This window comes from Pteropus vampyrus, unplaced genomic scaffold, assembly GCF_000151845.1.
Source record: "Pteropus vampyrus isolate Shadow unplaced genomic scaffold, Pvam_2.0 Scaffold38, whole genome shotgun sequence".
NCBI lineage: Eukaryota > Metazoa > Chordata > Mammalia > Chiroptera > Pteropodidae > Pteropus > Pteropus vampyrus.
The window spans coordinates 1406111-1419438 of record NW_011888819.1 but is presented as its reverse complement, the minus strand read 5'-3'; the positions used below and the strand labels follow the sequence as shown (position 1 = coordinate 1419438).

The 13328-nt window shown below is 35.1% G+C and overlaps 1 protein-coding gene across 1 annotated transcript; it reads right to left on the bottom strand.

Annotated features, from left to right (window-relative positions):
• Positions 1 to 969: 969 nt before the first annotated feature.
• CCT8 (chaperonin containing TCP1 subunit 8) lies at positions 970 to 11752 on the bottom strand. Its single transcript, XM_011358198.2, has 14 exons — positions 11617 to 11752; positions 10823 to 10902; positions 9350 to 9499; positions 8694 to 8874; positions 8516 to 8577; positions 7398 to 7535; positions 6350 to 6528; positions 5576 to 5642; positions 5412 to 5499; positions 5211 to 5326; positions 4581 to 4652; positions 4338 to 4502; positions 3892 to 4011; positions 970 to 1191 (listed from the first exon to the last, which is right to left on the bottom strand). Exons 2-14 carry the CDS (start codon positions 10898 to 10900, stop codon positions 1114 to 1116), a joined length of 1494 nt encoding a protein of 497 aa, XP_011356500.1. The 5' UTR covers positions 10901 to 10902; positions 11617 to 11752; the 3' UTR covers positions 970 to 1113.
• Between the last annotated feature and the right edge of the window lie 1576 nt (positions 11753 to 13328).

The window sequence follows — 13328 nt, the reverse complement described above, 5'->3', positions numbered from 1 at the left end:
ATTGTTTCAGACTAATTAATTTAACTTCACTACAAGTGTGTTGATTTTTTTTAAATATTAATTTTATAGCCATAGCTATTTGATATTGGCAGTGATATATAATTGGTAGAAACACATATACCTGGAATCTTTCTGATACCATACCGTGTGCATAAGCTGGGATGTGGGCCTGACTCTGCACTTGTTCAGTTTAATTAATAACTGGCTCAAGGTAGACACTCGTGGGACCCTAAGTAATTGGGTACCGGGTCCCCTTAATGCCAGCATGCCAAAGGAGGCCTGTGATGTGAACTGTCCAGCTAATAATCCCTTTTTACCTAGCCAGCCAATGTTTCTGAGTTGAATGCAACTCCAAAAGCTGTAAAGATACCAAGCCTTTCTAAACTTCCTGTAAGGGTTTGATGTACATTGAACCCTTTTTGCTATGCAGTCAAGGGAGAGGTATCACTCTTACCACTTGAGTATGTTCTCTTTTTCAAAACTCTTAAAAAAATAATGTCTGCTTTATGAAAACGGACTGGCTTAATTTCTACACGTCAGGATGTGTATTTTCAGCTGCATCACAAGCATGTTAGTACTTTGCTACTAGAATGTATGTATTTCAAATCAGCATTTAACAAATCATTCATTGCTAATGAAACAAGTTACTCTGAGTCAGGATTTCGAGTTGTGGGGAAAAAAAAAAAAACACTAAAAAAATCTAGTCCAAGGTCGGACTTCCTATAAAAGGCTAAATATTTTAGCCTTTGTGGGCCACTTGATCTGTCCACAACTACTCACCTCTGCCATTCCTTTGTAGAAAGCAGCCATAAACAATACGTAAATATACGAGCATGGCTGTGCTCCAATAAAACTTATAAGAGCAGGCCCCTAATTACTTAAGTAACTTGCCTTATGTCCCACAGCTACTTTAATTAAGAAGGTTGAGACAAGTCACTTAGACGCAGGAAAAATGGTCACCAATGAGGCTTTGATAGTAACAACACATTTATTTTATCAACCAGCCAAGGATATAAACACAAAACACCTCTTAATTTAAGAATAGGAAAAGATCAGGCAATTCCTAGAGTACTACTATACCTACAGCCTTTGCCTACAGTAAAAATTAACCATTCAATCATTTTGGTCGTCATCCCAGTCTTTCTTCCCACTTGGAGGTTTAGGTCCACCAGCTGGTTTTGCCATGATGATCTGCAAATCAAAAACCACAAGAGTATACTTATAACTCAATCTTGAGAATGAGGAAAAAAGAACATTTTTCTACTGGCCTGATTCAAGAGTAAATAATCACCTTGACATAAGCAACCTATTTTATATTGCATATGAAACATCAGCATACACTGTTAGCTTCCAGCAGTGTGAGTTTCCTGCTTTTGAAGATTTTAACGGCAACCATATCCACACACATTAGTGAAGGGCATTTGCTGATTCTAAGACATGCACCTCAATAACCCAATGAGCTAAAAGGAAAAACATCTGCATGCATCTCAGTTTGGCACCTGATTTGCCATTTATATATGAGGTTCGTCTTGCCAACCATCTTTATCCCAATTTCCTTGAGGTTTAGGAAATTTAGGTCCACCTGCCAGTTTTGCCAATATAATCTAAAGTGGTGGATACATAAACATATATGTTAACATTGAAAATTTCTGGTACCTGCACATGAGAACCATTCAAGTGGCAAGAAGCGTGAGTTCATAAACAAAAATCCATGTACTTAGTCCTCTGGTAACTTAAAAAAACACACCAGAAGTCTCTCATTTCTCTATAATGCACCAACCCAGCATTTTCCAAGCATAACCATTATCATTTTAAAAGAGTTCGGAGAAGGTGGCAGTTTTGGGCTCAAATTGAGAGAAGCTAAATTAAATTAGTTGGCTTTCCTCAAAGTAGAACTCTCAAACTCTAATGTACATCCTGAATCTTAAAACTGGAAACGGTGTTCGTTGCTTCCCAAATATAATAGATCTTTCTGTATTTTGGCTTGTGTCTAAATCAACACAAACTAAAATGTCTTCGCTACCACCTCCAATAGATTCCACACCCCTTTTCAGAAGCTTCTGTAAGAAATCTAAACCTGAAATTCCTGAGTACCATTTTACCGAGTACCATTTTAATTCAGGCCGAATTAAAGGCATTAAGTACAATTTCAGAACCTAAGTGTAGCTTGATTTTTAAAAAAGTACCTAGAATAGTAGTTTTCAAACTTTAGTGGGTATCATATTACCACCTGAAGAGCTTATTTAAAACAGACTGCTGGACCTCCTTCCAGTTTCTGATTCAGTGAATCTGGGGTGGACCCAAGAATTAATATTTTTAACAAGTTTAGGTAATGTTGATGCTATTGATGTGAGGATCGTAATTTGAAAACTAGTGAAATAATGAGAACATTTGAACAAAGATTAATCCAGTTTTCCTACATTATCCAATGCTTATAACTTGATTTGCAAGTCCCTTCCCAGTATACTATAAAAAATTAGGTACTTAAGAAAAAAAGTACAAGTTCATTACAGAAACACAAACTGGTTAATGTCAAATGGCTTCTTCAGGTACCTATTTTATATGCAGAGTGCAAAGACCAGGAGCACCTAACAATGTGACTATCTTCCTCTACCATAAAACAAAACAGGCTTCCAGTTTAAAACCAAAATTCAGAAGTGCCTTCATGACCAATACATTTATTACAATTATTATCTTGCCTGGATAATATTTGAAAAGTTCCTAGGTAAAGGAACTTCCACTATTAGAATTTCTGCTTACTTCATGCTTCTATTTCCTTAGCATCTCTTGTCCCTTTTTATTTTTGGTCCCCCGTTTTATTCTTAGCCACATGCTAACGTTCACAACAAAAATTTCCTTAAATTTCCATTACCTTTACTAAAAACTCAAACAGATTCTTCCACTGAAAACTGCCTAACACATCGATATAAAAAACACCCTATTAATAAATGCAGTAAACATCCAGTTCCATTTTTGGTCATCTTGAAGTAGGAAAAAAGTTTTTACTGAGATGAAATCTGTATTGCTATAACTACCTTCACTAGTCCTTATTGTGCTTAAAGTCTAGTTTCCATCTGTGACTTGCTTCTCCTAAGATTAATTTGGCATGATTTTCACTTACTGTATTTATATATTACAACTTCCTATTAAGTACTTACAAATATTTCATTGCTTAATAATCACATATAAAATTTTGTAGGAAAATTAATTTGTAAGAAAATTAATTTCATTAAGTTTACTAGAAAACACGTTGAAAAATTACAAATTCTGGTTTATCTCTGAACCCAAAGTAGTCTTTACCACTTCTTTCTGTCACAATTCAAACACACACACACACACACACACACACACAGAAATACTATGATTAATATCTCCATAATCTTTTAGAAGTACCCAAAAACATAATTTGTCACAACAGAAAAAATTTTAATCACCCAGGTCCCATAACCTCCACCAACTAGAGGATTCATTTTCCTTGAAGTTGGTATTCTACAATGTCCGCTTCTGGCCTTTAAGGTCCTTCCATGTTCCCTATTAAGTATTACACTTCTCCAGATTTTTTACAAAGGGGTTCTTAGGCAAAAAAACAGTTTGAAAACTATGAATCAAAATCACATTTGTTTTATCCATTCCAGTTTAAAAATGGCAAAGGTTTCTTTCACTGGGAAGATCTTCATTTTAAATGAATCGAAGTATATTCAAAACAAACGGTAATAACCAAGAAAAAAATGGTTTTTAGGGGCACATCAGCATCTCTAAGACGAAGGTAAAGGAATACTCCTTTGAGTAGAATGAGAATAGTGCTATATTCTATCTAGTTCCAGGAAAATATACTACTGAACTACATAAAAATTAGTATTTTTAAAGATCAAAATTCCACTTTTCACTCACCTGATCCACTCTAAGTACAGTGACAGCAGCATTGGTGGCCAGTTTGATAGCCCAGTATTTTCCCAGGTAAGTATCTAGAATACCAGCCTCCAACATGTCCTTTACAGCAGGAACTTCAGCCTGTCAAGACAAAATTTTTATTCTTTCACTTCAAATTCTTTGATGTAAAAATACTTATACTCAGTAAAAAATGCATGGCTCCTTAAATACTAGAAAAGGAAATAGGCAAAAGTACTACCCTATACACCCTATAAAACAAAAGTATTAAATCAGAAGGAAAACTAAATTCTCTATCAAACTATGTACTGAAAGCTAAGTATTACAAAAATCATTTGCTTATAAACAAAAACATTTTGTCAGATTCCTTTTAAACTTACTATTATCTACTTTTAGGTTATACATGCACAAAGTAAAACAATTTAAGTTCATACTGTTTTTTCAAATACCTCAATATCTAATCCAACATTTTTATTTCCTTCTTGATGTACTGCATAAAGTTTAGAGATTACTTCATTGGCCTTAACCCCAGAGTTTTCTGCCAGTGCCCGGGGAATAGCTTCAAATGCCTCAGCAAACTTCTTAATGGCATACTGTTCTAGTCCAGGACATGTCTAAAACAAAAACAGGTTTATTATTGTATTTTGTTCAAACAACAAAAATAAAGTCAATTTATACTGAGAAAGCTATACCTCTCCATATGATGTGATCTGTTTGGCTAACTCAATTTCTGTTGCTCCACCTCCAGGTACAAGACGTTTATCCTATAATATGTAGTTAAAAAAAAAAAAAAAAGAAAGTCACTAAGATGCAATTTGTGGTTTTCTAATCTTTTAGATCTCAGTACTCCACCACAGAAGTTTCTAATCAGGCACTATTACCCAAATCCTAATTACAAATTTTATACAAATTTAGTGATTTGGGCCAGATCATACTGGACAGAGCTTGGTATATGAAAAGGGAGGCCCAATGTTAAATGAGTTGAAATATGTGGATGGGAACAGAATATCTATCTGCATTTCCACAAACACAGCACTAAAAACAGCTCAAGCTACTGAAGGTACATTGTAACTGAAAATAACCATAAACTATCCCCTTAAAACAATTTTTTAAAAAGCCTTGCTTTACTGTTTATTCCTTTGCAGAATCATTTTAGATAACTATCATATTCATCAGCAATGGACACTTAGTTAGTCTTAAGTAAAAAAGGTGCTTTGCTTTACACAAGCCATTCATTTTGAAGGGCTCAGTGTTCAGGAGTCTGCCAACTATGATTCTGAGGCCTTGCATATTACTAAGTTAAAATTTCTGCTAATACTGACCCTTGTGAGAACTTTAAAAGTATTAACACCATCATCTACTGCCCTTTCTATATCATCCATCAGATTGTCTGTAGAGCCTCGAAGAACTATGGTAGAAATGGCTCCATCTTCCTTTTCTGTCAATAAATTAAATACATTGGGATTAGTCAAAGAAAATGAACACACACGCTTATATAAACATCTTTTACCATTACTACTTACCATGCTTGAAAACCACCACCTGTGTGTCTCCAACTTCTGAGAGGTAAACACTGTCACAATGTCCCATTTCTTCAACCACAGGAGGAGTCTGTAAGAAAGTGACTGTTGTAATAAAAATAACTCAAATATGTTCAATATCTTTAAATGCTGTACAAAATACATACCAATCTAGGAAGAGCTGTAGCACCAACTGTTTTACACAGCCTTCTGAGATCCCATTTTGAGTTCAGCCTTAAAAAGAAAAAGACCTTAATAGAAGTTTTAATTCAGATAAAGTAGAGATTAAGCAGGAAGCTGAACACTGATCCCCAAGTCACATTTTTTCGTCCCTGAAGGTTCAAGCTCAGAATAGGTTTGGATTGCAGTGTACAGCTCAGACATAGGCAACTATGGCATTGTTCTAGAATTGGGAGAGTTCAAGTCTCTAGGACGTCAAGAGTTTATAGTTCTAAAGCACCAGGCAAGCCCTGGTATGTAGAAAACTTTTGCTTTACTTTGGGTAATGATGTTATGTGAGGAAAAGAAGAGTGATTTACTGTGCACATTAAATCAAGTGCCAGGAGAGGCGGGAATGGGTAAGTAAGTTGTCTAGTGTGCCTCATGTGTTCATTGGTTAAAGTTATGTCCCTGACCCCACATTCTGAGTGTGCACCAGGCTTGTGCCTGGTCTCTTAAGGTGTTCCTTTTGCCTAGAATGCTTTTCTCTCTCCCCTTTCAAATAACATCTAATGACTGGTCCTTAGGTTCTCAGCTCAAATATAAGTTTCTACGAGGTATTTTCTGCCTCCCTAGATTAAGTTAGGTCCTTTTGCTTTTTGATCTAATACTCTATACCTTCCCTTTTTTAAGTCTTCGTGGTGTGTTGAATTTGTTTAGTGTTTCGCCACCAAAAAGCCTTTTACAATATGGGTTAACAGAATGATACTGCTCTCTCTTACCTCACCAACATGATATTGTATTTGTTTGCATAATGAAGAGCCATGTCTGCCACTTTACCACCTGTTACGACGACATTTGCACCGGTATCAGCAATAGCTTTGACTTGTGCATCCATGAGATTTTCTTCTCCCTTACTAAAATTCATCAACTCTTCAGCAGTCTTTATCAATACCGTTCCCTAGCAAAACAAGCAAGCACTCTTTAACACTCTTTTACTACTTTGGTGTTCAACATCATAGGATAGCAGTTTACTAAAGAGATAAGAGATCTGGGAGAAAATGCAAAGATAAATATACATTATGAAGCAGAAAACAAAATCTGTAATAAAATAAGAGAAACTCAGCCTGCTCCTAGACACACTTGCCTCACAAAACTGATGCATTTTCTGTTTGACAAGCACTTTGGTGGGAAAGATGGAGAAATATCTAATTTTAGGTATGCTGGGCAGGCATCCTGGCATGTCTTTACATCAACTACTGTACCAAAGCAATGTTCTCAACTTTTCTAAAATGTGGACTAAATGACCAACTCCCTACCTCCATTCCTGTCAAACTTTTAAAACCATCAACAACTCAGATTTCAAGAATTCTAGGGATAAAGTTAGAAGTGATCTGTAAACACAAACTTCAAACTTCATGTGTATTTTTAAAAACAAACTTAGCAGCTATAAATTATATTAGTATATTTTTGTTTCGAGATGCTACAGAATCTCATCATTATGTTAAAATATTTTCTCATTAAGAGTACACAAGTACTTGTATTCTCTTCATTGAGATTTTACTTACTAAATGTGTAAGTTACATTAGACGTCAAGGGCCATATATTACAATACAAACAATACTGCAGCCATGTACATTCTAATATTTAGCATCTGATCTAGATATGCAAAGAATATAAATCTGATTTTTAAAAATAGATATGATCCAGCTGTTTTCAATAATTACAAGTATTCACTCAATTAAGAGCAAATCCCACTTCAAAACTTTAGAATCATAAAACGATCCGAAAAGGCAACCTCAAATTTTTAAAGTTCTGAAGTCTACATACCTTAGTTTCTGTTATCATGCCATCAAAAGGACAGGAGTACACTGCTATTTTTGCATCTTTGACAGATGTTACATCACCTTCAGTTTCCTTCTTAAAAACCATGCCATGTAATACTGAAGAGGAAGAGATACCGGAGCCCTAAGGAGATGAATACCAAAATTAGTGATCTTATGAAAATAACATTAGGGTCAAGTTTTGATTCTGCAATGTACCAAAAACATCCCTTTCTAAATAAAGTAATACACATGCTAAGGCAGTTAGTGATCCCTGGGGATGAAAGAGGGGGTGGACATAAAGCACAACAGTCTGCTCAGGGTAAATATCACCATGGGAATGAGCCACTGTTATGGAAAGCGGGAGAGAGGAGAGGTCTTTCAGTATACTGGGAAGAACCAAAACAAAGACAGAGGACAACTGCTCTAAGTCGCTCTAAGTCATTCATTCACTCAGTTACCAAGTACTTGGTGTCGATGTACCAGGCAAAGCTGTCAGTAATGGGGATAGACCAGGAAACAGATTCTGTGATCTCACAAGCTTACAATTTAATAAGGGGTCGGGGGGAGGGGGGCAGTATATGGATGGAGTCAGAAAACATACAGTATAATTTATACATAAACACACAGTTAGCAAATGTACTTATGATGCTAAACTCAATTACATTAACAATCATTTGCTAACATGCAGATCCACTGTTAACTATAGGTTGTACTACATAAAGCACAAACATTTTTATCAAAAATATACTCGTTTCAATACTAACATCGAAGTGAATTTTACTGTAGAGCAAAAGAACTTACACCCCATTAAAAATTGCCTTCTAAGCTTATTGGCATAATTCAGCATATGTGAAGAAGACAAAAAACACTGTGTTTATGCACTATTCTCAACCTTCAAGTTGTCATGGAAAAATAACTAATAGCAGATAATGTCAATATCCCTTTAAGTTTAACAAGTAGTATTACAACCTAGCAAAATCAAAATGTTATATAAAAGATGCTTCAGAAAGCAGAAGTCCTAAGTCTAAAACCTGAGGCAAAATTTAGGTTTACATTAATACATTTTTCCCCCAAAAAACAACTGACCTCTCTAGATAATATTAATGCATTTTCTAAACTTACCAAAATCTTACAAACTCTGATGTTATCAACATTGAAATGGCCAGAATCAGGAAAAATAGATACTGTTAAGAAAACAAAAACATATCAAAAGATAGATAATGGGACAACAGAGAAAATATCTTGGTCACATTAAGCCATTTTTATTTTGGATCTCTACATTCACTGAATTTTTACTCACCACATGCTTGAGCAATAAGCTTGGCCAGAAAGACTTCATTACCATACTGTTTACTCATTATGGAGGTATGAAGTAGAGATGACACTTCATCAATATCTCTAAGATTTTTTGCAGAACAGCATACCAAATCAGGAAGAATCTCATGGGCTTTTTTGCAGGCTATTTCATAACCTTCTATGACCTTAAAGAGCAAAAATATTTCTTAAAAAGATAATTCTGACATGACTTAAAGTAGCTTATTTTGGTAACGCAATGAATACAGATATTTACTTTCAACGTAAAACAATAAAGCATACCTCCAGAATAACACTCACGACAGATGCTCCTAATGAAGAGTTTAGGCTGTGATAGCCAGCTAACTTGAATCCTAGCTGCCACTTACTAGCTACAAGATCTTGAACAAGATTTTTTCTAATTTAAGTCTCATTTTCCTCATCTAAAATAAAATGGGATTATTTTAATAGAACTCACTCATAGAGTTAAGGACAGAATAAAATACTGCATGTAAAGCTATGTACCACAATGCCTGGCACAGAATGAACTGCTCAATGTTAGCATAATCGTGATAGAGAACTGTCTTATCTCAGTCTGAAGCAGTAGGGGGTGTGTGTGCAGGTAAAAATGAAATGGGAGTACATTCTAAAATGAACACTTGCCTCCGAAACTGACAGGCCAATTCTAAGAAGCTCTTCCGCTAATTCCAGAAGAGCTCCGGCAAACACCAGAACAAAGTTGGTGCCATCTCCAACCTCTTGCTCTTGCATGTGAGAGGCCATTACGATCATTTTTGCAGCAGGATGCTGTACCTGGTAAAGGGGTTTGAATTTATCAAGTTAAAACATTTGATCTTTAAAACAATATAAAATCATTCAATTCCATTAAGTCCTTTTTAAATTAATAAACTCCAATCTCCCTGTGAGCCAGGTAACTCCATTCAACCAGCGCTCTACACTACTCATAGTGTTAGTGTGATCACAAGAAGACAATCCAAGTCCCTCTAGGCCCACCAGCACAAATGCATCGCTGCAAGTGAAAACATCTTCAAAGTGCCCTCTCTTTTATGTTTAGTCATCTAGCACATACATCCCCACAGAGTTCAGAACATTATTCACTAAAATAAAAACCAAAGTTATTCCAAGCACTGAACCTAGGCATTTTTTAAAAAAGGTTCCAGGTGAACCAATATCATCATCATTTAATTGGTCATGAATCTCAATTTCTATCCATATTCTTATTTTAAGGGATAGCAATTGTGGATAAAAAAAAAAGGGAATACTGAATGTTTCTTACCAAAAGAGCAAATCAAAATTTTAAGTGGTTTGTCCTTAGGATTTAGATGCTTTTTTAGAAACAAACAAAGAGTAACAACTGATAGCAGTGAGAAAACTAAAAAGTCAGTACTACGGTTGTACTATGAGGACAGTTTTCCCACCGTACTTTAATAGAACTGAGAACATCACAGTGTACAACATAACATTCACAAGGACAGGTCTCCCCACAAATACCTTGTGGAACTAAATTTGTTCTTTTGTTCAACATGTTATTTTAAGACTATACTGTTACTTAAGTTATAAAAATGTTAACATCACACACAGAGTTTCATTTAAAAGGATTACATGCTGGTGCTTTAAGAGCAAAGTTTAGGAAAATTCCGAGGCTGAACATATCCTTCCTTACAAAGCAGCTAGCGGAGGAACGGCTCTCATCCTGTTCAGGTGCCAGACCTTCCTTTAACTACTGGCAGTGTCAATTCCACAGACTCTAACATGAGAACTGCAGTTGCACAAAACAAAATTCCACCAACTGATTGTTCTATTTTCACAAAATCAAACAAATGTTTTGAATTCTTCTTAAACCACTGTTTTAAGTACAGCTGTTTCTGCATTATGGAATAATTCACTTCAGTGTCACGTACTATAGAACAAGACAACACATTCAATTTGAAATGATTATTAGCAAACATACTTTTATCACAATCGATTCCTCCATAAATTAATAACTTGAGGAACTTCGGAAAAAAATGGTCCCTTATAATATCCAATCTGAAATAAGAGTTTTCTTCTGTTTAAATATACTTAATTTTTTATGCCACCCAAACATTTCTTGGCTTTTTAAAAGAAATAACTTACTTCCAGCTCTCTTAAAATAGTCGCTGCATCATTTGTCACAAACAACTTCTCCAGGTGGTTGATAACCATTTTGTTCATTCCTCAAAAATAATAGAAAAACAAATCCATTACTACTCAAAACTCTGTCCAAATACCCAGGAAAATCTAGTCAAGCGATATAAATTCATACGTATTTCTTAAAATAACTTTGGAAGAACATACTATCTATTCTTTAAGATTATCTCATAATACCATGGCTCTGCTTGTGTACACCAATGTTCTTTCCTTTCTAATCTCTTATGTTCACTAGGAAGATGCCAACCTTGTCTCTTTTTTATTCAATAGATATAAATTGTATTAACATGTACAAAGAACAAAATAATCTACTTAAAAGTGTTTTTACTTTTGTGCTTATTCCATAAATCTGAATCAATTAAATTTAGTTGATGGTAGGAGGCAAGAGAAATTTTTCTCCCTTAAATCATAATGTCGCTTTATGTAAAAGAACTGTTCAGCAACCGTAACAATGAACACAGATACCATCTCAATGGTGAATGCACCATAATTTTTCTATCCTCTCGACAGGATAAAAAGTAATATTTTGATTTATTTTTCTAAAGATATCTGAATTGCTGATTAAAACTTGGAAACACTGTATTGGTGTCAATGAACTATGAAATAACTTTCAAAGCCATACTGTCAATTGATGTTTATAACTCAATTTATATATATAACACTCTCAAACAATAAGTTTGAAAGAGGTAGTATACAAAATTCTATTAATGTATCTTTTAAAACATGAATTTAGAAATTACCATTTGGTCCATACGCTGTACGAGTGGTTTGGGCAAGCTCCTTGCAAGCTTGTATGTTCCTGTACACAGCTTCTTCTAATCCTGAAAAATGCTATAAAAGAAAACTTGATTAGACAGGACAGTGAAACAGTATTTTTTTCACCTGTAATATGGGGGTAATAAGAGTACCTACCTCACAGTATTACTGAGACAATCAATCAAGATTTACGTATGTAAAGCATGTTGCTTGGTATTCATAAATAATCCAAAAACTTGCTCACTAGTTTAAGGAATAAAGCATAACATTTTTAGGGACCACTGATACCTACTTACACATCAAACATAAAGTCTACAAATTTTTTTTTAATGAAGTGAAAAGTGCAGGGAAGAGTGCTAAAATTGATTAAAGAAAGCATATGAGCTATTTCAGATAAAAATACCTTTGGCTTATCAGTGCTTTGACTAAAAGTTGAAATATGGTATGAATATTTTTCTAATTGTGGTAGAGCCTAAGAATTGTAAAGCCAGCAGTTTTATGTTCACTGGGAATTCCCACTTAACGTATCCGCCCCCCAAATGTCTAGGGACTAAAGTATACAAACTTGAATGGCAACACAATTCAAATGTACATATAATGGAAAATTGCTGAATTGCTCACAGTACTAAAATTCTCAAGTTTTATACTGGACTTTAGACTTGTGATCTACTTGTGGCTTCAAACAGGTTTCATGAGCCTACTGCGCACGTAAACATTTTTCTAGGGCTGCTTTGCCTGACATAGCGGGCACTAGCCACATGTGGCTCTTTGAATTTTACGTAATTAAAAATTCAGTTTCTCAAGTTCAAGCACCCAGTGGTTACATGTGGCTAAGTGGATATCCGATTGCGGAAAGTTCTATCAGAAAATACTGTTATAGAGTATAAAGTGTGGCTTTTATACCATTCATAAAAGGAACTGTGAACCAAACCAGTTTAGAAGTAGTGTCTTCAGCGACAAGGGTTGGACTCATGATGGCATCAGTCTGATCTGCCTTGCACTCTTCTTCCCCACTCCCATTCCTGGAGGAATAACCCTCTGATTATAAATCAGATTCTATCAAACCTTTCAATGATTTCCCATCACTCTTAGGATAAAAATGTAAATCTCTCCTCAGGGCTACAAGGCCCTACAAGTTCTGGCCCTTAGCTACAGCTTCTCTAAATTAATCTCTTACCAGTCTTCCTTTCCCTTGGTAAGCTTCAGCCCTTTCTTACTGTATTAACAGCTTGAACTCATTTCATCCTCAAGGTCTTTGTACTTACTGGTCCCTCAGCCTGGAACACTTCTTTTAACCTTAGCAGGTTCCTTCTGTCATTCAGCACTGAGCTAAGAGCTGTTTTCTGAACCCCTTATTTACTTGTTTTACCTCACTCCCCTTTTGTTGGAGGCAGACTTACTTCCTTTCATTTTCTACTACAGTACTGTTTATTTCCTTTATCATTATTTGAAATTATCCTTCTTGTTTGTTTTTTCTGCTTCAGAATAAAAACTATTAAGTTTTCAGCCTGACTTTTTAAAAAAGCAGATGTCATCATTTTCAGCAAAGCTGTTTCACCAACATTTACATTAAATTCTATATTTATTTAATTATACTCGTTATCCCAAAAGTGCATGTGCCATCAAGAAACTAGTTCCCTAAAACTGTTGCCTGAAATTGAACAATGCTGATCCATATTTCCAAATTAAACACAGG